A 23508-nucleotide genomic window follows, 5' to 3' on the forward strand; every position below is an offset into this window, starting at 1 on the left:
ATACCATTTTAATTTTATATCATACTATACTACATTGCATTATAGTAAACCCATGGATTTAAGAAGACCTGCTAAATATTTTATGTATCCCAACTGAAGGATACGGCAGGCTGTGATATTTTTGTTCTTACCGTGAATATATTTTAACTAGAATTTATATATTATATTTTAATCCTTTGCTACATTATTCTTTTCAATGTTATACACTACCTGAAGTCTAAAATGGGTATTTCACGTATCACAATATTTCAATTCTATCCTTCTGTATAAATTATAATTATAATTATTATATGATCTATTACACTAGAAAAAAAATATCATTCATTATACTTGGGGTTTTATTCCACATAAACATTCAATATGATTTCGTTTGTACCAAAGACATGAAAATGTACGTTATACTAGCATGCTCCAAACTATTCCAATATTTAAATAGAATTTTCAGGATAATTGTAGGATAAGTTATATTAGGCAAGCTTCAATGTCGAAGCATACTTCTCAGTTATTCATTTTCTTTTTATCTCGTCAGATTTCTATCTCTGAAACTATTGTTTTGCTCATAATTATAGTTAATTAATTAATATTCCGCAAGCAGTTGTTTCATGATTCAATCTGTTATTAGATTAAGACTGGATTGTATCATATCATTATATCATTATTTATGTTCATAATGTTGAGCTCTCGATATGAAGTTTACAAGCTATTTCGTGTAGTTACTGTTGACGCGTCTTCTCACCTTACGCTCTGACTATTAATTCGCTAGGACCACCCGGGTCACTCAGAAGCTAATTAAAGTTTACACGCGAATATATAAGTTACATACCAATTGGACACTTGTTGTCTAAAGCCTTGATTTCTCGGGAAAGTTTGTCTTTCTCCTATGGGACCTCTTGATTACGCGGTTCAACTTGTCATCGAACATATCGAGCTCCAAAGGATCATCGATGACATATCGATCATCCACATAGTGCTCCTTCACAGCAGCAGTATTTGAGCTCCTGCTGGTCCTGTACTTCTTGATATCACCCAGTGTTTCCACTTTCGGTTGCACTTTCACATCAAGATGACCCAAAATCCGGGCCATTTCCCATTTGGAGACATCAGCCTCATCATCAGCTTCACTTTCTCGCGTTTTAACATGACTAACGTGCACAAAATCATCCTCTTCATGTGTATAAACAGCCCGCGTACCACTGGTCTGCAATCCTTTCTGCTGTTTCCAACTAAAGAATCTTGCGATAAACGACATCTCTTATAGCTTTCTTGCTGGTTTCAATATCTGAATTTTTGGATAGGATACTATCCAACCGATAGCCCCCCCAACAAGTGACTAATAGTCAACCACAACAAGGTTTGAAGCTTTTATATCTCATCTTTTTGAGCGCGCTCGAAGGGGCTGGGAAACAGTCGTTTTGCGTGACCGCACTATCACGGTCATGAAGGTTGAACTTTCAATAAGGAGGTTCATCAAGGTCCTGTTGAGTCAATTGGGCTTGTGCATGTGGCTGGGATTCTGGATTTGTTGCTGTGTGAATCTGGCGTAGTTTATCCATGGTTCCGACGATAAATGGCCGTAATTCATTAATCTCTAAAAGAGACAGGTTGTCCAATTGTAAATGAGATTCATTAAGTTCTCTTAGTCCTCGAAGTACTTTTAATTGACGAACTTCACGTAGGTCTTGGATTCTGCTTCGTAGTTCGTGTACGGGGTCATGGAAATCGTCTGGAGCTTTGCCAAAGAGTAATTGTGCTAGAACAAGCCAGTTCCAGGGCAATGAACTGAACCTGTCGGAGTTTTTCTTTTCGAACGAAATGCTCTGGTCCAGCGACTGGAGTGTGAGCCATCGTGGTGCAACAATACTACACTTGTTCTGTTGTTTAAGCAACAACGCGAGCCACAGAGGTAATTCGGTGGATTGCATGGCTACCATCTGGTTCACATTGTGATCGTCACTGGTAATAAGTGTACATTTGGCCTGAGTGATCTGATCCCGGTGTCTTGAACGTACCGATTGTCTAGTGGTTATTCTAGGGAAAATCCTTATGGGTTCATTCTCAACAATGAACTGGATCTCATCTGGTGAGAATGTGGCTTGTAAGTGCTCTGGGAGCGACATCAGTCCGCCATCTTTGGCTGTTGATGTGGTTGTTGCAAAACTTTTCAAGTCATTTTTTTACCAAGAGCTGCTGAAAATGTCATATGAAAGAGGGCTATTAACAAACTTCCTATGTGGAAACAAGCTCTCAATCGAGGTTTCAAATATGATCAGCCCAATGCTGCTGCCCGTAAGCTGATTCTATCGGTGCTGAGCTCGACTGCTACGAGACGTGAAGCTCGTGACTACTTGGTGAAATATGGTCAGAATTCGTCTCGAGCTAACCATTGCCTGCTGCTAATCCGCCATTTGCAAACCATGGGTCGTGGAACATTGTGGCAACTATCCGGTGCCATTGAGAAGCTTAGAATGCTTGGAATTAGACCCATATTTGTGATTCCACCATCTGGTCACGTGATGCAAAATGCTGAGACCTTGGATAAAGTGCTCACTACTGCCAATCTGCGTCCCCTTCACCTTCAAGATGCTTTGTTCAGGGGCTCTGACGGTACTTATAGTTCTATTTTGTCTTCACAGGCGTCCTTGTTCGATAGTAAATCGCTGGACTTGATTCCAGTGATACAGCCGTACGTCTTCGATGAGGCGACAGCTTCGCAGAGATTGACTAATGATATGGTTAGTTTTATGGAGAATATTGTACCTAGAGGTGGTGCTCCTTACATTGACAAATTTTTCATTTTAAATAATATTGGTGGGATCCCATCCGATGAACGGCGTAATAATGCTCATGTTTTTATCAACCTGTCCCAGGAATACAAGACATTGGCATCAAGCCTTAGCGAGAAGGCAGGTTCCTTCTCTGTGAGGGAACCACAGTCACAAAATTTACTGGATAGACTTACTTTGCATTTGAAAGAGGATGAACTTATCTCGCTGGAGAGGCAATACAAGGAACATCTTGAAGATTTACAATTGATGAATGCGGTTTTATCAAGACTCTCAAACTCTTCGACGGGTCTCATAACCACGACGAAGGCAGCCGCATCGACTTCTGACCGGAAAAATCCACTGCTGTACAATTTGTTGACGGACAGATCACTAATATCTTCTTCTTTGCCTCGCTTCAAGGCCAGGCCTGAGCAATGGGACGAGGATCATAGTTGGTATGAGATGTCTAATGAAGTGGAAGCTAATGACTACGCCTTTAGAGATCCGGAATATTCTGGAGCCGCGAAACACCAGGAGGATAGCATTCTTGTTACCACAGTACTCAAGAGAGGCGTGCACATCAAGATGTTAGAATATCGTACTCTATCACAATACAATAGCATAGGCTTACCAAAAAGCTTCCACAGCAAAGAAGCAACAAAAGTTTCTTATAATGAGGATTCCAAGGTAAATCTCACCAAACTTAAACGAATACTGGATCACAGTTTTGGTCGTGACCTTGATCTGGATCATTATTTGAACCGTATCAATGGAAGGATAGCATCCATCATAGTCATTGGGGACTATGAAGGTATTGCTGTTCTGACTTACGAAGGTCCATCGGAAAATCCGTTTGTTTACCTGGATAAATTCGCAGTTTTACCACATTTGAAAGGCTCGCTTGGTATATCAGATATTATCTTCAACTTAATGTTCAAATCATTCCCAAGAGAGTTGCTTTGGAGAAGCAGAAGTGACAACGTGGTCAACAAATGGTATTTCCAACGAAGTGCTGGTGTTCTAGATCTATCTATTGCTTTATCTGATGATGATAGGAAGAATAGTCAGTTCAAACTGTTCTACCATGGGGATCCGGACAGCAATAAGGACCCTTTCCAAGATAAAGCAAGACTGAAAGAATACGCAACATATGTCAGAGACATCGAACCCAGCTGGGCGAAGTAATATACGACTTTTCTGTACACGTCATATTTATAAATTTCATTATATTTATTAGTCAAACTGATCCCTGATGAAATCCCACTCTTGATCCCAAGTATGTTTCCTGTAAAACCTCCTGATAAGTGGCACGTTATGTCTAGCTGACGTGTCTGGCTCTCTGTCATACCATTCATCAACATAGCCCATATTACACTTGAGAAATGGAGTTTTCTTGAGTCCTACACCAATCCAGTGTGCTTTGTAAAAACCTTCAAAACCGCTACACAAAACGCTGGTTCGAGAGAACTCACACAAATCTGCCGCGTTCAGAAGGTAAATGCTTGCTGCCACACTATATTCTTCAATCAGTGGTTCCATTGTGTAGGAGCTATTGAACAAAACCGATTTGGATGAAAGTGAAACTTTCATACCAATCTTAAACATATCCATGAAAGGACTGGTTCTGTAGGTATGCTCCTCTCCTTCTGTAATATCTCTGCTAGCTTGCATAACAGTGTCACCAAATACTCCTGAATTCTCTCTGTGGGTGTATTGAGAGGAGAATAGAGACACTGATGATAGTGGCGCCACAACCACTGGAATTTGACATAAGTAATACAAATATGCAATTAACGGCGAACTGTCCCACATATATTCCGCCTGTAACAGTCCCGCATCACACAAAAGGAAGTTGCAGATAAGAGCTTCAACTTGGTCGGTAAAATTTTGTTCAGATCCAGCTTGTGACGTACGGTTCGACAGAGTGGAGCAGTAGTTTCTCAGGCAAATGGTATTTAAGGCACTGTCTTGACGTAGGAAATTTAGTTTTGCCAGATGAGCATAAATATGGTACATGTAATGGCTGATTGTCGGATTATCTCCTTTCGCCATCCAATTCTTGGGATCAGTAGAAGGGTCAGCGAATTCTTGCCATAGATAGTCATCTGTAGAGCTCACCACCAAATCCAAACAGCACACATTCATTAGGAAAAACTGCAACTCTACATCTTTCTGATTTTCCTCAATGAATAATGGTCCAAATAGCAAATCTAAAAAATCTTGAAAGTTCTTTACTCGATCGCGTTTAAACAGTTTAGAATATGCCCTTGATATTCGAACATTCCACCGAATGTTATGAGAGACTAATCTCCATTTTGCGATCCAGTGAGAGAATCTGTTCCACCATGATTTCTCCCCATTCTCATAAAACTTAAAATCTACCGAGATTTGAGCCAGTTGGTATTTAGACTTTTCCAAAGTATGAACACAATACTTGATAAAAATTTCAGCCAGATATTCCCCATCCAAGTAATTATCGAAATCCAAAAATATCTTTGCCAGAAGGTAAAAATAAAGCTCCTTTCCAGCTAAGGTCTTTTCAGCATCTTTCGAAGGAATTAAGTTCAGGGTTATTAAGTAATCGTTCTTATACCATTCCAAAAATTCATCATCGATAACCTTTAACCCAATTGCCATTGGATCTTCGGAAGAGTTTTCTTTTTCGAAAATCTGACTTAAAGTAAGCTCCTTACCATCAAATGTCCTATGAACTATACGGTGAGGCTCCACATTCAGTTTTTCCCAGATAAATTCACTTAATTGACGTTGCGTGGCACACCCACTAAGTAAAACATCGCGGTCTACTTTTCTAGAGTTATAGAAGTCACGCAAAGGAACCCTTTTGTTCTCTAGAATTTCAGATTTGGCATTCAGATGTTGGAAGAGCTCAAATTTTTCCAATAAATAATAGATCCTTCGCTGAGCAATCTCAGATAATGGTGAACACTGTACCGTTTGCACCAAAGACAAGAAGTCTTTTCTGAATTCCTCAAAAGTTGGCACTTCACAGGAACCATGAGTCTCAGAACGTTTACCATATTGCTGTTTGTGAGCTTCGAACTCTTCTTGGAAATGGCTCATCTCGAAGAATTCTCCAGTATAATGCACTTTCCCCAACCTTTTGGGTACACCAAGCTGCTCTTCCTCCACGTACTGATCTTCACTTAGCGTGGGAAAATAGCATCCCGGTCTTATCTCACTCTCAGTATATTCATAATCAGAAGCTGTACTTTCATCATTAAGTCTCTCATCCTTCGCGAATTTCCAAAACTTTGGTAATGGTTTTGGGTAAAGGAACATTCTGTCCATATCATATTTGATGTTGGAAGCACAGTCCTGCGATGCCGCCAACAAATATTTGGCTCTCAATTGGCCAGCATTTTCAAATGGATCATCGCCTTCAAAGTACTCATCTAAATGTAGATTTGATGCATCACTCGGTACTGGGCGACTTGAGTGAGTTCCATGATGAGAGAATTCTTCCATAACCATACTTTGCTTTTCCTCTTGTTCTTCAGGATCCAAGTACATCGGTGAGCCCAGCAACATTTGCTTATCGAAGCTGGTACTTAACGGCATCATATCAAGATCATCGATAGAAAGCTGCTCGGGGTTGCTTGGTATATTCAATTTGCCCTCATCCTTAGCCTTGTAGTCTTCAAATGAAAAATGAGCCTGCTGATAAACATCAAACAGTAAAGACTGTCGCCGTTGAGGGACAGCCATATTCAATGTCTCAAATAGGTTCGGTAATACAAAGTACTTTATATTGTAGTTTATTGTATTCTTGATCTTCGACAACTGACAAAATTACGCATGTCTCGGCTCCCCTATGTCTTGCTCAAAGCATCGGATATAGTAGCAGAATTTAATTAGTTCAGAAACGAGGATTGCAGACCAAAGTAATAAAAGGTTCGCACTTGAATAAAATCTCTTGAGTTGTTGTAAGCTCAAAACTTTTAAATAACTTTTTCTTTCATATGAATGGTATATACAAAGGCAAAACCCACCTTTCAAGAAATTTGATGCTCGTATGGCGCAGTGGTAGCGCAGCAGATTGCAAATCTGTTGGTCCTTAGTTCGAACCTGAGTGCGAGCTTAATTTCTATTTTTTTGGAAGTAAATCTAAAAGCCCAAAATCAGATTCTGCTATTTTTTTTGGAGCAAAGTTGGTGGATAAGCACAAGATAATAAGCTTTGATGGTGGATTCCAGTTGTGATTCGATGTAACTAAACTATAGTGATTGTGCGTAAAAAGTGATTTGAAAAGTTGAGATTTGCACCGAATTTGCCAAATTTCAGTCATATTGACGAGAACGATTGACTTTTGAGGGCTTATGAGGATTCAATTGGACCATTGATAGTTGCCAATTCCTTTTTTGCATCGATTAATATTTGAAGATCATTATGGCAGGCTGTATGTTATTTTTATGCGTCCGGTAAGAAGAATTTGCCGTCAAGTGGGTCGAACCCTTTACTAACCTTACCATTGACTACAGATAGGTTGGTTGACGTCGCCAAGCCATTTCTTCCCATCTTGCCGGAAGTTGAAGTATCCTACGAAAAGGTTTCGTTTGATGATAAGGTAGTTTACACCATTATATCCGGTTTAATTTACCTGTTCGGACAATTTCCATTAGCAGGTATTTCCAAGGATGAGTCAAACGTCAAAGATCCAATCTTCTTTTTGCGTGGTGTCTTTGGTGCTGAACCTAAAAGTTTATTGGAGTTTGGCATTTTCCCCATTATTTCTAGTGGTCTTATCCTGCAATTGCTTGCTGGTTTGAAAGTTATCTCTGTGAACTTCAAACTACAGCAAGACAGAGAATTGTTTCAGACTCTAACCAAGTTGTTTGCCCTTTTGCAATACTTTGTATTGACCAATATCTTTATTCTATCCGGATATTATGGGGAAAATTTAACTGTTGTTCAAATTGGTGTCTTAAACTTACAATTAGTTGGTGCTGGATTTATTGCTATTCTGTTAACTGAAGTTGTCGACAAAGGATTTGGTTTTGCTTCCGGTACAATGACTATTAACACAATGGTCATTGCTACAAGTTTAGTCGCTGACACATTTGGCGTCTCTCAGATCACTGTCGATGCTGAAGGCCACAAGGAAGCTCAAGGTGCAATCATCAACTTGGTGCAAGGTATGAGATCGAAGCACAGAACCTTTTTGGGCGGCATTGTTTCCGCATTCAACAGGGACTATCTGCCTAACTTGAGTACAACTTTGATTGTTCTTGCCATTGGGGCCACTGTCTGTTACCTGCAAAGTTTCCGTTTGGATCTACCAATTAGATCCACCAAGGCTCGTGGGGTGAACAATGTGTATCCAATTCGTCTGTTGCACGTTGGTGCCCTTTCTGTTTCCTTCTCTTACGTTTTGCTCACGTACATTCACATCTTTGCTTTTGCTCTAATCCATTTGGTCGCCAAGAACAACTCTCAAAGCATCATTTGCAAGGTTTTAGGTCACTACGAAACCGTGAACAACATACTGTACACCCCAACTTTCCCTCTATCGCTATTGACTCCACCAAGGTCGCTACTCAGCGGATTGTTTGAGCAACCTTTGACATTTGTCGTGTATACCGGTTTCATGCTGATCACTGGTGTTTGGTTTGCTAACCACTGGCAAGCTATGTCCGGTTCTTCTGCTCGCGATATCGCTGTTCAATTCAAAGAACAGGGTATCACTTTGACCGGTCGTAGAGAACAAAGTGTTGCTAAGGAATTGGAGAAAGTCATTCCCGTGGCTTCTACCACTGGCGCTGCCTTACTAGCTCTTGTAACCGTGATAGGTGAAGTGCTGGGCTTGAAAGGTAAAGCGGCTGCTATTGTAGTCGGTGTCGCCACAGGATTCTCTCTATTGGAGCTGATCTCCATGGACTACCAACAAACTGGTGGTCAAAGTGCCCTTGCTCAAGTGCTAGGTGCTCCAGGACGCTTTTAAGCCATGGCAAAATTATTCTTGATCATTTTGTAATCTAGTCCAGTACATATTTAACCGAACAAGATTAAATCCTTAAGTTCCTTATTGTAATATCATTTTTATCATTACATTTACACAGTATATACATGTCAGATTCGAATCCTCATCCTCTTTCAATATAGCACTTAGGGTCTGATGCGTCAGAGGGTAATTTACCATTTTGGATGTATTCCCGCAGTTTTCCGAAATACAACTTGGCATCTAAACTACCCTTTGTATAACCCTTGAACTGGTGCTTTAATTCAGGAACATTATGACTAACCAATGGTTTTAGATCAGTATTGTAATTTTTTGGAGTCACAAACGTACGCACTCTTTTCCAATTAATCGTGTACCCACCATATCTTGTATGCTTACCGATACCTGAGGAACGGGTTCCCTTGTACATTGTCTTATTACCTTGCTTCGTTGTAAGAGCTGAACGCTTGTTACCAGCCTTTGATGCACCATAAAAAAGAGTACCATCTCTAAATTTCTTCCAAGGCCTTGTCAAGAGAGTAACTGGAGACTCCCTAAATAAGTTAACAGCTGTAGACCTCATTTCAAATAGATTGGAGCACCCTTTTAGTCTTGCGAACTCACTACTCCATCAATTGTAGATTAGTTATTCAAAGATTCTGATATATATTGAAAAATTCTACGTTGACGATGATTTGCCAAAGGTATAAGCTCCGCCAGCGAGAATCGAATGGGAGAGTTATAATCCAAGCTATCTCTCAACTATTAAGAGGGCAGAATCCATGTAGTGCGTAAGCAATTTAGAGCTGATAAGTATGAGGCGCTCATACGAATTTCTTGATTATTTCAGGGTTATTTTGATTTACATGTTAATCGGCGCGCCTAGACAATATCTAATATAGTGAGATGATTCACGGATAGTTAGTCGGACGGTCAACTACTCATGTTTCTCCAATTAAACCACCATTTCGGCGTTTCTGAACCTATTCAGCGAAGACTAATTGATCTTCTTCTCAAAAATAGAATCTTGTTGGACAGAGAAATTTTTGTATAATTAGATTAGAGTTAGAGTTCGCAGGTTACATATCCTATGCTATACTACTGAATTTCTCTGTTTCCATGGTGTTTGTTTCTGCGTCACTATTTCTCTTATATCTTGTGAGAAAAACCCGACTAATATCTCGATTTTTCTACTGACACTTCAATAAGATATATATTAAAACAGCGATAGAGGTTTCATCATCAAATATTGGGCTATTATTTTACCACTAAAAGTGGGAAAGATAATAACTGCTAATTTTGAGCTTCAAATTAGCTTGGTTTTCTTAGCCAAGAATTAAATAAAACAGAAATACCTTCGTTGCATTAAAATTTACCGAACGAAATTACTAGTCACTCGCTATGGACACTGGGAAAAATACAAAAGCTTCCCTTACATCCAAAATAATTTATGATCCACCACTAACTGTCGAAATCGATGGGGTAAAAGAGTTAGAATCAATTTTGGATTTAGAAAATTGCAGCTCTGAACTATGTTCAGTCCTTGATCTGCCTGAACGTTCCCCAAATATATACGACACATTTGAAAGTTTTGAAGAGGTATCAATTTTTGGGGATCTAGATAAACCACCCAATAATTTTGACAAAGAAGATAGAACAAGTCACTACACGGCAACTACCATGAACAGTTTTGATGATGCGGGAATGGTTACTAGTGACTTTGAGAACTCATCAACTTCACCAATATCCCAACCTGGAAGAAGACTCAGTAATAGCTCTCCACCACAACCGTCAGATCTAGGTTTTATTTTTATGGATCAGGATGGTATTGTTCCGCTAGCTGTTTGGAGCGCTGACGCCTTAGAAACGAGCGCACGAGAATCTGAGAAAACCATGCGATATAAGACACAAAAAGTTGAACATCCTAGGAAAATAGATCGTAAGCCCAAGTTTAAAGTGGTGAAACCTACTAATCATACTTCTAGTTTTTTGCAGAATGTTGCAAAGTCCTGTAATATGGATTTGAGTTATTTGTTTCATTGTGAAGATCCTCAATCGGCTGGCAGTGTACTTCCTTCGGGAACAACATTGAGACCAGATACTCTATCGTTATATCCAAATTATTCGGAGAAAAATCATCGAAGTTTCCATGAACCAGTTTCGAAGAAAAGATCGTTGGAAGACTCATATAACCGAACCAATACAAACTCCACAAAGGTGACCGCAGGACGGCCTCGTAAGGAAAAAAGAATTAAATGCTTAAAAAGAGATTCATCAGTTACTTTAGAGAAGAAGGTTGAGTTTTCCCAAGCAATTATAGAGGATGCCAAACCAAAAAGGTACCAAGGCATAATACTGAGAGATCAAGCCGCAGCTGAGCTGCGGTTGGGAAAGGATGAACACCATGCACTCAATTTGACTTTGCCAAATTTTGATTTGGTATGTCAGTATCTTGACGGCAAGGCTCAAGAACAACATAATAGCTTTAGGACAATATGGAAAATTTCACGGACACAGATTGACCATCACGTATCTTTGGAATTTCATCTTTCGGACGAGACAGCGACTGTACCAGATGCTGCTATGGAGATAAGTGTGTTCACATTGATGGCGCCTGGTCACTCTACGAAGCATTTAGTGACAAGTTGCCAATATCTTGAGATGGTGAATTTTATTCTTGGGAAGGACTACAATTATTTGATAAATGATAACCTGGCCGAAACCACGGTTGGCTCTGATGGTAAGATGATATCCACGCAAAAGCATCATGCCTCCAGGGTAAGATCCCACGTTAAGAAGCTGTTGAAACGACATGTGGTAAAAGATTTCAAAAGGTATACCGCGGAAGATCGCAGTGATCCCATAGAGTTTGAGTATAAGATGGCACTACACAATCTCGTCTTACAATGTTACGTAAAAAAGCCGTTCGAAAGTAAAGTGTCAATTGCGTTAATGGAATTGGGGTGTGTGAAGAAGGCCCTCACAAAACAGACCGAGTTCTTTACTTTCAAAAAAATATGAGTTTCAGTTCGTCAACATTTTTCATCATTGGAATGGAGGATCAGTTTACATGGTTTAATAGATGTGATCGTTAATCGATTATTGGTGTTACTGTGGATAAACTTGCTGTTCCACGCCTTAAGGTAGTTATAACTATATGCAGTATATGCTTCAGTAGTGATTCAAAGCCCAGAGTCTAACTTTGCCCTGTTCATTACCAACAGCAAGCATTTCACCATGAGATGAAAACGCAGCTGCTGTTACTTTACCCAGTGGTGTACCACTCGTAGGCCAATTGGAGAAAACAGTACAGGTAGGTAAATGCACCAAACGCAACGAATCCTTCACGGCTCTCGATGCCATACATAGGATTTGACCGTCGGGCGAAAATTTTAATGTAGAAATTGTAGTCGTTAGTTGATCTAGAGCAGCGACTGGCTTCGGATTGTTTGATAGTTTTTTCCTGTCATAGACATTGACGTAACCACTCTCACTCCCAATGGCAAGCCATCTATTAGTCCTCATGTTACCGGCTTCTGTCGTCAGTATATTGTCTGAGTTTGTTCCACCACCAACCTGAATTTTTGTTACTCCTACACCGCCTTCGTCTTTCCATTTACGCACCACTTTCCCATTGTCATTTAAATTGAATTCCCAGATCTCAGAGTAAGTGTTTGCTGCTATTAGAATCGTTTGCGCCCTATTCTTCGATGTAGGTCTGTAATCGATACAGAAGTCTGCCAAAACACCATTTATTTTACAACCGGTCATCCAAACCCCTGTAGTTGCATTGAGAACGTTAATCCAACCGTTGTTACCTTGTAGGAGAATGATACCGTGAGATTGATTAGTTTCGAAATTATGAAAATGAGCAATCTTGAATTTTTCGAAGGACCTTTGGGTTTCTTCATGACCGTACATTCTAGAAATCTTGTCAATTTTCGCCACAGATCCATGCGAGCTGGAATTCATCAGAGCGTTGGATAAATCCCATGAATGCATGTAACGTCTTCTACCACCAGAAAACACTCGTTGCTCCTCCGTGTTCTTTTTCGAACTTTGCCCTGGCGATACGTAAAAACAACAGGTTTGAACTGGCGTACCTTTTAGATAAACACTCGTTACCGAGTGGTTACTCTTACCATCGATGTGGTATATGCGCAGAGTCCTATCATAACCACCAGTCAAGAGCAAAGGCTTGTGCGGATGAAATGAGAGACTTTGAATTGCCGAATGTGAAGGATGTGAAGCGTTGGCATCCTTAAGACGTACTATATCCAAAGTCTTCGGCGGCAGCAACTTGCTATGAGAAACGTCCTTGTATTCATAAGTACTCTCCAAGATCCTAGAAAGAGCACTTATGTCACCATTCAAGGCCTGCTCATTACCTTCGTCATTACTTTCATCGCCAGATAGGTCCTCATCTGAGATGTCATCAACCCACTTTGGTTTTGGATATATTTTTTCGAACTGGGCCCTTAGACGGCGTATGTAGTCCTTACCATTAATTGCGGATTCTTCGTATGATGTCCTGAGCTTTTTGGTCTTGTTAGAAGTTATAACGGACACTGAAACTTCTTCATCGTCAGAATCCTGCCATGCGTCATCTCCATCCTCCATTTCATCTTCGTCTGAGTACTCTGAGGGCTCGTCCTGATCCATATCCACGTCCTCGTTTGCTTGGTCTTCTCCTTCATCGACAAAGAACAGCTGATCGTCCTGAACATTGTCCATATTTTCGTTTTCCTCATCTTCTTCTCCTTCTGGTCCAGACAATTCATCCCCGTTGTAAGTATCAACAAGATCATCCTCCTGCTCATTCAACAGCAATTCTAAATCAAAATCTTTCAGCCCCGATTGGAAGTCAGAAGTGTCACCAAACACAACTTTTGCCAACAATTGTTCTTCCTCATCTGGTGGAGGCACAGTAGCTTTTATAACTCCAGCCAGTTTTCCTCCCACCGAGTTGCTCATGATATATCCAATTACAATTTTTTGTGAGCTAAGATGATCCACAATCACAATCCGTCTGTTTAACGTCTAAATTTGAGATGAGATGAGATGATGCGATGAGCTTAATACTGAAAATTTTCACGCTTCTAGTGGAAAAAATACGTCGAAATTTCAGACTATATAATTTTTACAACCTGAACAAACAAATAAACATAATTAAACTAGGCTTTGAAGCTTCTAAAGGATTATGGACTGTCGGATACCCTCCAGTTCAATAATCAGATAAAATCATTGTATTTTGTGAAGTTCTGTAAAATTCATGCGAAAATTTCTTGTCCGATAAACAGGCTAAATGAATCGATGGCATACAAAGAAAGCACATAGGCAAATTACACAGACGAACTGGCCACCAGCCAGGCCACTTATACAACTGTAATGGCTATGACTTTCCAGCACGTGATGGATTTACGTTAAAGACGTGAACCTTTTTAGTCCCTTCTAATCTTGAAATGAAAAATTCTACACATAATAAATGCACCGGCTGAACCTTATCAAAAGTAATCAAAATAGTCAAGTCCTTCTTTCTTGGAGTATCTTGTGGGTTAGATAAAACTATCCAATAAATTGCTGTCATATCCATCGAAAAGTGGCTTATGAAAGGATGATTTCATCTGATTTGGATTTGGTTCACAAGTGGGGACATGCTTATTCGATTATATCGATAATTTCATTTCCCAAGAAAAATCTGTTATTTGCAGGTACACAGGACTCAAAAGTTTTGGTGTTTACGCTTTATACCTATGAACTGATTCAGACTATCAAATTGGGTGGAGATTATGAGACTAATACTCGTTCAAGTGTTCTGTGTCTTGAGAGATCAATTGACGAAAACTACTTATTCTCTGCTGGTGCTGATTCTTTGGTGAGAATTTGGTCCGTTTATAACACTGATGAGACCAGAGGTGCTGTGCAGATCGAAGAGGTAGCTACGGTTTATTCGGTGACTGATATTGGTGATATTTTTTCCCTCACTTATCTTGACTCATTACAGACACTTGTTTTTGGATGTCAAAATGCTAGCATGATGTACCTGGATAACGTTTTTGACAGGTTACTTTACGACCAAACTGAATCGCCTTGCGATATCAATAGATTACCGCATAGAAGATACGATAAGTTCTTCGACTCATCGGGTCCAACCGGGCAACCAGAAAATCGACAATTAGCCCAGGATGAATTTCACAAGTCCGCATTACAAGATGGTGCCATGAATCGTATTCTGGAAATTCCATCTGAAAATATAATAAATTATGCACACAACGGTTTCATTTACAGCATTTGCAAACTCTGCTTGAAATGCAGTAGTTTCTTGAGTAATAACAAGACAAACGAACTCAATCATACCCATTTACACGAATATGAACCGAAATCCACTTGTTCTGAGCAATCAGAGATCTCAGAGTGCATTATAACAGGAGGAGGAGACGGTATCAGTAAATTATGGCTCTTTACAAAGAATGGTCGTGGCGTTGTCTCCATTGTCTCAATGGGAACCAATTTGAGTAATGAAGAAACTGTACTGGCGCAAGCAACAGATTTCCCCTTCCTATACTGTGGTTTGTCTGAGGGTACAGTCAAGATTTGGGATTTAACGACTAAGCAATTGATCTCTACTCTGCACACACCGGAAAGGTCAGATATTATTTCAGTCTCAGTTTACCAGGATCATATCTTTGCAATTAATGAAGGTGGTATTACTTTGTTCCATGAGAAAGAAGTCATCCATTGGAACCAGCACCAGGGAAAGATGTTAAGTTCTGACGTCTTTGAGCGGCACGTTGATCAATCCGAGACTCAAATGAGCTTACTGACTGGAGGTAATGATGGATCTTTATCTCTATGGGACTTATCCAGTGTGTTACACTTGTCTCTGAATGAAATCAAGACCCAAAACATGGAGTTTCAGCGTCGTAAATCGATTGCTACTGCTCGTGGTCATTCAGTAAAACCGGACACTGAGGAAATGTTGGAAACCTTGCGAGTGTTGATAGCCATACAATCGGTTTCACAGACTCCAGATACCGTGGAACAATTGGCTTCAAGACGTTGTGCCACATACTTACAAAAACTACTGTCAAAATTAGGTGCTAGTAGGGCCCACTGCTTCCCGCTCGAGTCTGGTCATAATCCAGTTGTTTATGCATCTTTCAAAGGTACCGGCGAAAACAAGAAAAGGATTCTATGGTATGGCCATTATGATGTGATTCCAGCCGCCGATATAAATCGTTGGACTTCCGATCCATTTACTTTGACTTGTGAGAATGGTTACATGAAAGGTCGTGGCGTTAGTGATAATAAAGGCCCTCTTGTAGCGGCAATGCATAGCGTAGCTACACTTCTAAAAAATGGAGAACTTTACAACGATGTCGTTTTCATCATTGAGGGAAGTGAAGAAATAGGTTCCCCCGGTCTTGACGTTGTTTGTGAGCAAAACCGTAATCTCATCGGTGATATAGACTGGATCTTTCTGAGTAACTCGACTTGGGTCGACCAAGACCATCCATGTTTAAACTACGGTCTTAGAGGTGTGATTAATGCTAAGGTAACGGTATGGAGTGACGAGCCAGATAGGCATTCAGGTGTAGATGGCGGTATGCATAAGGAAACCACAGCTGACTTGTTCAGCGTGATATCCAAGCTACAGGATGACAGAGGCAAAGTATTGATACCCAACTTTAATACTCCAACTAAAAAAATCAGTCCTGAAGACTACAAAAGACTAGAGGAAATTGTCGAACTCACCGAGTTTGGCAAGAATATTACTGTTGAAGAACTAATAAAGAATTGGACCAAACCGTCGTTATCCGTCACGACAATGGCCATGAGTGGCCCAGGTAATCTAACTGTCATCCCAAAGTCAGCCACGGTCGGCCTCTCGATTAGACTTGTGCCTGAACAAGGTGTCGAGAAGGTGAAATCTGCCTTGATAGGCCACATCGAGGACTGCTTCCAAAGACTCTCCTCTCCGAATCACCTTGAAATATCCATTGAGAACAGTGCTGAAGCCTGGCTCGGCGACCCAACTAACCAAGCATACCAGATTCTAAGAAAGCAGATGACGGCTACATGGGGAACAGAGCCACTATTTGTTAAAGAAGGTGGATCTGTGCCCTGTGTGAGGACGCTAGAAAGAATCTTCAACGCTCCAGCTGTCCAAATACCTTGCGGCCAGTCCACGGACAATGGTCACCTCGATAACGAGAATCTGAGAATTAAGAATTGGTCTAACATGGCAGAAGTAATCTGTAACGTCTTTAGAAGGCTTCAATGAATAGTTAGCTGTGTAAGACCAACCAACTGATCGTCATTTTTTAAATAGTGCGGCTGATATTCACGAGTAAAGGGATCACATACCAATTCCTTAAACGATCTTCAACACATAGAAGAAGTAAATCAAAGATTTATTCGACCATTGCGAGATCCTAAGGTTACGCAGAGATGTCAGAAGCCGAATCTAATACTACAAATGCTTATGATAACGTTCCACCAGATATTGTGCAAACGGCTTTACCATTCCTATCCCTAGAAGATATCAAGAATCTGTCGCATACAAACAAGTACTTCCATAAACTGTTGAACTACGAGTCTTCCGAAACTCTATGGCACGATCTTTTCCACAAGGCTTACGGAAGACCTTATAGTAATGATGAACCTTTTCAAACGAAAGATTCAGGAGAACTTAGAACATGTGGTGAAGTTATTATGCTTCAGGATTTCTCGTCGTTGAGCTGGCAAGAACGTTTTAAAGTTCGCACTGAACAGGTAAAACTTTATACTTGGGGCTGTCTCAAGCATGGAAGACTTGGTTACACTGCCAACTCTAATAGTCATCTTTCGAGCAATAATCTAAATAGCGTTGGGATGAGAATAAAATATGGGGTCAACAGTCCCACTATGGTACCTTGGTTTGAGGAAAGCAACTCTACCGATGAAAGTGCAATAGTACAGGTGTCCAGTGGTGGATTTGCGTTTCAGATTCTGACAAGATCTGGCAAGTTGTACACAACAGGCTCGAGTTTTTCCGGTGGTCATAATGGACCTGGTCCCAAAGAGGGAGAACATGACTACAACCCTTTCAGAGAGGCAGTACATGATTTGGAGACCTCTTTCTCGAGATATAGAAGTATTGGCATTACTCCAGGTACTTTTGGTGTAATACCCTATGGAGGAACAATGCATCATGGTCCCACTCCAACGGTAGGTCCTCATCCAAACATCTATCAGGACTTGGAGGATATGGAAAAGAACGCTGCCCAAACCATTCCGGGAAATAGTTACATCAGGAGGGTCTTCACTCGAAACTGTTTCGATATTTTTATTTCAGATTCTCATTCTTTTAAGGTTGATAAGGAAAAATTAGATTCGATAAAGTTTGTGGCAGTATCATCTGGTAGAAGTCATTTCCTGGCCCTAGACGAAAATAATAACCTTTATTCATGGGACTCGCCCGATTCTGATTATGGTGTGAGGTTGAGTTTCAAAGGACTTCCATCTATTGATACAAATCCAATCTGGAAAATTGGGTCTGGATGGGACCTCAATTGCATTTATGTATATAAGGTGGGATTGATAGTCTGGAATAAGCGTGATGCGTTGAAGAAGGGAGAACTTGCATCCGATGTTCACTATACGATAATACCAAATACTTCCGATATAAGTGGGCCTGGTAGAGTGGTGGATTTCGCATGCTGTCAAGGCGATTGTGTCTTTTTTATCACAAACGACAGAAAGATCTTGTGGGTCTATTCCAATGGAATAGTGCAGCAATTGAGAATTCCCGTCGAAGGAGAATATGTTAAAGTTACTGTGTGTTTCACGATACTAGCCTTATTCACCAACGAAAAGTGCTATACAATCAAGATTAAAAATAGTAAGTTAGATATGAGTTCGTTGACTGAACTGCAGTTAGAAGAGTCAGAGGACCGCATAATATCTTTGGCGACTGGCGACTATCATACTGTTGCATTAACAAGCAAGGGTCAGATTTATACTTGGGGATTAGAAAGCCAATTATGTGGTTGTCTAGGATTGGGCTCCCCCGAGAGTGTCATCGAAGAGGAACACCATGGGAGGTGGGATAGCATAAGAAACATGAGGGTTGAGCAACCTACCAAAGTAAAACTTAACGATGAATACACATGCGTGGCTGTCTGCGCCGGTGGTTGGCAATCTGGAGCTCTAATAATGAAAAGGTAAAAGAACCTACATCTTCTCTTACATATTTTCTACTATGTCGATGGCAACTTAGATTTCAATTTAGATTAATCCAAGGTTTTTAGCATGGAAGGTGGCATGTTCCGGAACAAAAGTGCTAATGAAGTAATAAGAATGGTCAAACCCGTCGACCATTTTTACCTCAATTTTTCCCTCCCAAGAAGTACCTTTAGTAGCCTCCAATAATAATTCTGGTCTCAAATTGGTTTGCAGAAAAGGATCTTTGGTGCCTTGATGAATTAAAATCTTGTCATTGCCTTTATTGATGACCTTTTTCACCAGTTCAGAGGGATCATACTGAGACCAAAGTTCTGCGTTTTCAGATCCCAAGTAACCAGAAAATGCCTTTTGACCCCAGGGAACCTTTGAAGGATTAACAATTGGCGCAAAAGCAGAACAAGATTTGTATCTGTTAGCATCGTAATTCTTCAAGAAACCAGTCAGGGAGCCATAACCACCCATTGAGTGTCCAGTGATGCCAACATTATCAAGGAAATCCAAATTCGAATCTTTGCCAAAATATTCATCCAACGAGGTGGGAAGTTCCTTGTGAATATAGTCATACATTTGATAGTGTTTTTTATAAGGCTCCTGAGTTGCATTCAAATAGAATCCAGCTCCGATTCCGAAATCCCAAGCCTTCTCAGGGTCATCAGGCACATCATCTCCACGAGGAGAAGTGTCTGGAAAGACCATTGCGAATCCGTAATTGTCAGACTGAATTTGCCAAAAAGCCTTCTCAGAAGCATTTTGAGGAGAGCACGTCAACCCTGAGAGATAGTAAATTACTGGAATCAACTTTCTTACTGTCTTAGAATAATATTGCTTGGGTAAGTAAACGTTGACGTCCATAGATGCGCCAATAATTTGCGAGAAATGTGACAATTTCAGCACTTTCCCACCACAAACCGCGATTTCCTGATTGACTTTAAATGACATATTCAATTGAGTCTTCTAGGATGTATTCAGTCAATTATGTCAAATACTTCTTGTATCTGAGTTACTGGTAATTATTTATCTTTTCATTTGAGCAGTCCTCCCCTAGAAGCGATGACCCGGCTCGCTTTGCTTAATTAGAGATTGATAAATTACATTACAGAGTTAGATAATCTTCAATTTCCCGCTATTTCACCATCATCTGTTGGAGCGTCCTTGGCATCGGCCTGTTCCTTTTCCTGAGGCTCCTCTTCCTGAGGCTCCTCTTCTTCTGGCTTCTTCACTTCCTCGTCTTTCAGTTCCGCTTGCGCAACCTCGTTCTCCTGTTCTTGTACCTCGGGTTCTTCATCATCCTCATCAGCGTTTGCAAAGTCAATTGGATCAAATTTCATTCTTAATCTATCTCTGAGGTTGGCTTCTTGTGGAGTTGGGTTTCTCAACGTCACATTGATTTGATCTACATTATGCTCTCTCACCAATGGTTTTATCACATCGTTAACACGTCTACGTCTTAGCTCAATCCGCGAGCGTAGTGGTTTGTAGTATGCAATTCCCTTTTCGTCATTCAACACAAGAGCTAGCTCACCAAAAGATCCTCCGCGTCCCTGATGTGGTACCTGCTTCATGTCAAAGTCTCTCAATCTTTTGAATTTATAAACTTTGCCTTCTTCTACACCACTTTGTAAGTTCTCATCAATTTTCTTTTCCACGTCCTTGGACAAATTATCAGAATTCTGAGGATCAGTTGTGTACATTGAAATCCATTCGTCTTCTTCAAGCTCCACTGGACGGAAGATGGACGTCGACAAGGCATACTTCTTCTTTTCTGTGGCATCCAAGGCCGCGCTACCTGCAAACCTTAAAGTGAAATAGCTTTGATCCATTGAAGCTGTGTCTGGTAATAGGTTCCAAGCCTTGACGGCATGTACCTTTTTCTTCACAGGATGCTGTAATTTCGATAAATCCTTGGTCATAGCATCAAACCCGCTTTCCACCTTTTCCACTATCTGAGATGCGCTCAACAACTCTTCACTCTCTTCCAGCTTAGATGCTGTTCTCTTCCTATCTTCTTCGGCTTGGCCATGCGATGTGATTGCGGTCGAAACGTACTCGGTACGTCTCAAGAAAGTAACCTTGGACATATCAGTTTTGGGTAATCTATCAGCACCTGGAGCTCTCAAGAGCATTCTATCCTCTGGAGCGAGCTTGACACCTTCGAGTTCGTACAGATATTTTGTATCCATATTATTAAGCATACCAGGGAGTTGCATCAAGTCCAAGGGCATTCCAAGGTCATCGTTAATGTTTACTAGAGGAGTAACAGACGTTTTGCTGTACAACGACGTAATTAGTTCTGCTGAATCTGCATCTTCTTCGGTGTGAACTTTAAACTTGAGTAGCTTGGGAGGAAGCAGCGGAGGAGGCAAATTGTTCTGGTATTTGATCTTGGCAATATACTCCTGTTTCTTTGACATATTTCAGGCTTTTCAAAGCTATCCTTTTGTTCCTGTTCCCTTCGAGTTTTTCATGTTCAAGAGTTTTTCATACTTGAAGGTTCGCTTATAGGTCAAAGAATTAAGAAACAGATTACTTCAAACAGAATAAACTACAAGTCTATTGCCTATTCTATCAAGTATTGACAAGCGATTAAGATGGAGAACGATGAAGAAATAAGACTAACAACTTCATAGACTTTTAACTGAAAAAATATTTACATAATCTTGACGAACCGGCATAATAGACCATAAACTATCATCATTTCTCATCATCCTTGACTGAAATGATCTTTTCGGATGTATCAAATTGTGGCTCGCTCCTGTCGGCTGGAGTTAGCTTGTTCTCAGACCTTACAAGCACTGTGCCATTATCGTAAAAGGTCTTTGTCTTCTTTACTTCCTTCTGACCTTCTGGAGTATAGGTGTACGTGACATACTCAGACGTGCCAATAACCTTCTTATCTCTGTCATCGTTCATTTTACTCGTATCTACCATAAGATCTTCTGGTGTGGAGAGCTTGGGCTCAGTTTGGATCACAGCTACCTCCTTATCGGCCCTTTCTCGAATCAACTGGTTCATATGGCTTTTCCAGGTTAAAAATCCAGTATATTCAGGGAAGAATAACCCAAACTTGTGCTTACTGTCGCCCTCAACTTTCTCCTTGGTCAAAACATACTGCAATTTGTCCTTTTGGTCTGCTAGCCGCTCGCTTACTTCCTTCTCAGGGAAAAGACATCTCCACCAGCCCTTAGTGTTCCACACTGAAAGTCCTCCAACTTTATTACATTCTGTGAATTGCAGCTCGGTCGGAGTTCTATAGTTGTAAAGACCTGTGATCCCTTGTCTGACCACTTCATCCGATGTGAAAGGCTCATCCATCAAATACTTCACCCTATTGGGGTTGCCATAACCTCCTGGTAGTCCCATGACGTCCAGCAAAGAGCCCATGGCATCGGAAGCACTCATCGCAAAGTTATCCCACAAATCCCTATCATGATTGTTTTGAGACCCAGTGAGTTGTGTCAAAAACTTATCTGGATTATCCAAAGCGTGAGACCACAACGAAGACGAGTCTTTCCAAATCGATGACATCGAGTCTGTAATCGATCCTAACTTATCCGATACAGGATCTTCAGTCTCGTCTTTTAAAATCCTTTCATTAACCTCCTCCACTTGCTTATCGTTGTTACCACTGCATAGTCCCATCTTTTCTGCTATGAACAATTTCTAGTGATTCCTTTGTAAGAACAGTTCAACAAGAATCCCTTTATACCTTGAGAAAACTGTAACGCATCACATGATATCTACAAAATGCTCTCAATATACATGTCGAGGTCCCAATCAGCCCTCTACACCACCGTTATCGTCTTCTTGGTCAGATCTCTCGCTCTCTGAGCGTCTGTCATCATCCGGAAGATCTGGTACTCGGTTCAGCTCCTCTATTTCTCTCAATTGCTCTTCAACCTCTGGGTCCTGGTGCTCTTCGTCCTCTTCAAGATCTTCTTCATCTTCAGGGTCTAAATCTGGCTCTTCATGCTTCTCCTCGAACGGCAGTGTCTGTTGTCCCTCGATTCTAGTTGTGTATCTCACTTTATTTTCCTTCACCAGCGTTCTAAGGTTCTTAGTCTGTGGCACAACATCCTCTAGGAAAGAATAATTCTCCTTACGAGCCACACAATCGGATAGATTCTTGTAACTGAGTCTTATACTCTTTGAAGTGGCAGTCTTCCCTGACAAGTATGCCAGTTGAATCATTTCTTCGGTCATCGACTGCACGAATAGCTCTGTAGCGAACGCAGCAGCTGTAAAAGCGTTTCCAGCAGTAACAATATACTCTGGATCGCTACGTGCAATCTTCCTGACTTTTGAAATGGGTAATCGTGGTTGGCTCTTCTTCAATCTTTCCATTGCTTCTTTTTGCTCCTCCGACATCGTTAAACGTTCCACTGGAGCCAGCTCTTCGAGCTTATCTACTTCAATAGGTTCTCCCGCACCTTCAGCAACCTTTTCCGCAACCGAATCCACCATTTTGAGTCCTTTTGGGTGGCTTTTCTAATGTGAACTAGTAGTTGATCAACTAATGTTCGCGATTAAAACTTGATAATACTAAGAGAAGCTAGTACAGAA

The 23508-nt window shown here is 40.7% G+C and overlaps 14 protein-coding genes and 1 non-coding gene across 15 annotated transcripts; 6 read left to right on the forward strand and 9 right to left on the reverse strand.

Moving 5' to 3' along the window:
- Positions 1–841: 841 nt before the first annotated feature.
- On the reverse strand, positions 842–1249 carry HAB1 (Hab1p; the record flags this gene model as incomplete). Its single annotated transcript, XM_003680913.1, has 1 exon — positions 842–1249. One exon carries the CDS (start codon positions 1247–1249, stop codon positions 842–844), a length of 408 nt encoding a protein of 135 aa, XP_003680961.1.
- A 202-nt stretch (positions 1250–1451) lies between these two features.
- PSF2 (DNA replication protein PSF2) lies at positions 1452–2117 on the reverse strand (the record flags this gene model as incomplete). Its single annotated transcript, XM_003680914.1, has 1 exon — positions 1452–2117. One exon carries the CDS (start codon positions 2115–2117, stop codon positions 1452–1454), a length of 666 nt encoding a protein of 221 aa, XP_003680962.1.
- A 111-nt stretch (positions 2118–2228) lies between these two features.
- On the forward strand, positions 2229–3950 carry ARG2 (acetyl-CoA:L-glutamate N-acetyltransferase; the record flags this gene model as incomplete). Its single annotated transcript, XM_003680915.1, has 1 exon — positions 2229–3950. The coding sequence occupies one exon, from the start codon at positions 2229–2231 to the stop codon at positions 3948–3950; it is 1722 nt and encodes a 573-aa protein (XP_003680963.1).
- A 48-nt stretch (positions 3951–3998) lies between these two features.
- On the reverse strand, positions 3999–6491 carry TDEL0D01690 (metallo-dependent hydrolase superfamily protein; the record flags this gene model as incomplete). The annotated part of the gene is made up of 1 exon (XM_003680916.1): positions 3999–6491. The coding sequence occupies one exon, from the start codon at positions 6489–6491 to the stop codon at positions 3999–4001; it is 2493 nt and encodes an 830-aa protein (XP_003680964.1).
- A 301-nt stretch (positions 6492–6792) lies between these two features.
- TDEL0Dtrna1C lies at positions 6793–6864 on the forward strand. The gene has a single exon. It is a non-coding gene; the product is annotated as a tRNA-Cys (tRNA).
- A 308-nt stretch (positions 6865–7172) lies between these two features.
- Positions 7173–8724, forward strand: SSH1 (Ssh1p; the record flags this gene model as incomplete). The annotated part of the gene is made up of 2 exons (XM_003680917.1): positions 7173–7182; positions 7265–8724. 2 exons carry the CDS (start codon positions 7173–7175, stop codon positions 8722–8724), a joined length of 1470 nt encoding a protein of 489 aa, XP_003680965.1.
- Positions 8725–8866: 142 nt separating this feature from the next.
- On the reverse strand, positions 8867–9304 carry MRPL27 (mitochondrial 54S ribosomal protein mL41; the record flags this gene model as incomplete). Its single annotated transcript, XM_003680918.1, has 1 exon — positions 8867–9304. The coding sequence occupies one exon, from the start codon at positions 9302–9304 to the stop codon at positions 8867–8869; it is 438 nt and encodes a 145-aa protein (XP_003680966.1).
- Positions 9305–10122: 818 nt separating this feature from the next.
- Positions 10123–11742, forward strand: TDEL0D01720 (uncharacterized protein; the record flags this gene model as incomplete). Its single annotated transcript, XM_003680919.1, has 1 exon — positions 10123–11742. The coding sequence occupies one exon, from the start codon at positions 10123–10125 to the stop codon at positions 11740–11742; it is 1620 nt and encodes a 539-aa protein (XP_003680967.1).
- A 150-nt stretch (positions 11743–11892) lies between these two features.
- On the reverse strand, positions 11893–13695 carry UTP18 (Utp18p; the record flags this gene model as incomplete). The annotated part of the gene is made up of 1 exon (XM_003680920.1): positions 11893–13695. The coding sequence occupies one exon, from the start codon at positions 13693–13695 to the stop codon at positions 11893–11895; it is 1803 nt and encodes a 600-aa protein (XP_003680968.1).
- Positions 13696–14335: 640 nt separating this feature from the next.
- On the forward strand, positions 14336–17005 carry DUG2 (glutamine amidotransferase subunit DUG2; the record flags this gene model as incomplete). Its single annotated transcript, XM_003680921.1, has 1 exon — positions 14336–17005. One exon carries the CDS (start codon positions 14336–14338, stop codon positions 17003–17005), a length of 2670 nt encoding a protein of 889 aa, XP_003680969.1.
- A 167-nt stretch (positions 17006–17172) lies between these two features.
- On the forward strand, positions 17173–18930 carry SAF1 (SCF ubiquitin ligase complex subunit SAF1; the record flags this gene model as incomplete). The annotated part of the gene is made up of 1 exon (XM_003680922.1): positions 17173–18930. One exon carries the CDS (start codon positions 17173–17175, stop codon positions 18928–18930), a length of 1758 nt encoding a protein of 585 aa, XP_003680970.1.
- A 60-nt stretch (positions 18931–18990) lies between these two features.
- On the reverse strand, positions 18991–19887 carry TDEL0D01760 (S-formylglutathione hydrolase; the record flags this gene model as incomplete). Its single annotated transcript, XM_003680923.1, has 1 exon — positions 18991–19887. One exon carries the CDS (start codon positions 19885–19887, stop codon positions 18991–18993), a length of 897 nt encoding a protein of 298 aa, XP_003680971.1.
- Positions 19888–20060: 173 nt separating this feature from the next.
- On the reverse strand, positions 20061–21359 carry PAF1 (Paf1p; the record flags this gene model as incomplete). The annotated part of the gene is made up of 1 exon (XM_003680924.1): positions 20061–21359. The coding sequence occupies one exon, from the start codon at positions 21357–21359 to the stop codon at positions 20061–20063; it is 1299 nt and encodes a 432-aa protein (XP_003680972.1).
- A 280-nt stretch (positions 21360–21639) lies between these two features.
- On the reverse strand, positions 21640–22587 carry MPM1 (Mpm1p; the record flags this gene model as incomplete). Its single annotated transcript, XM_003680925.1, has 1 exon — positions 21640–22587. One exon carries the CDS (start codon positions 22585–22587, stop codon positions 21640–21642), a length of 948 nt encoding a protein of 315 aa, XP_003680973.1.
- A 135-nt stretch (positions 22588–22722) lies between these two features.
- DPB3 (DNA polymerase epsilon noncatalytic subunit) lies at positions 22723–23313 on the reverse strand (the record flags this gene model as incomplete). The annotated part of the gene is made up of 1 exon (XM_003680926.1): positions 22723–23313. One exon carries the CDS (start codon positions 23311–23313, stop codon positions 22723–22725), a length of 591 nt encoding a protein of 196 aa, XP_003680974.1.
- Between the last annotated feature and the right edge of the window lie 195 nt (positions 23314–23508).

The sequence above is a fragment of the Torulaspora delbrueckii genome, chromosome 4 (genome assembly GCF_000243375.1).
Source record: "Torulaspora delbrueckii CBS 1146 chromosome 4, complete genome".
NCBI lineage: Eukaryota > Fungi > Ascomycota > Saccharomycetes > Saccharomycetales > Saccharomycetaceae > Torulaspora > Torulaspora delbrueckii.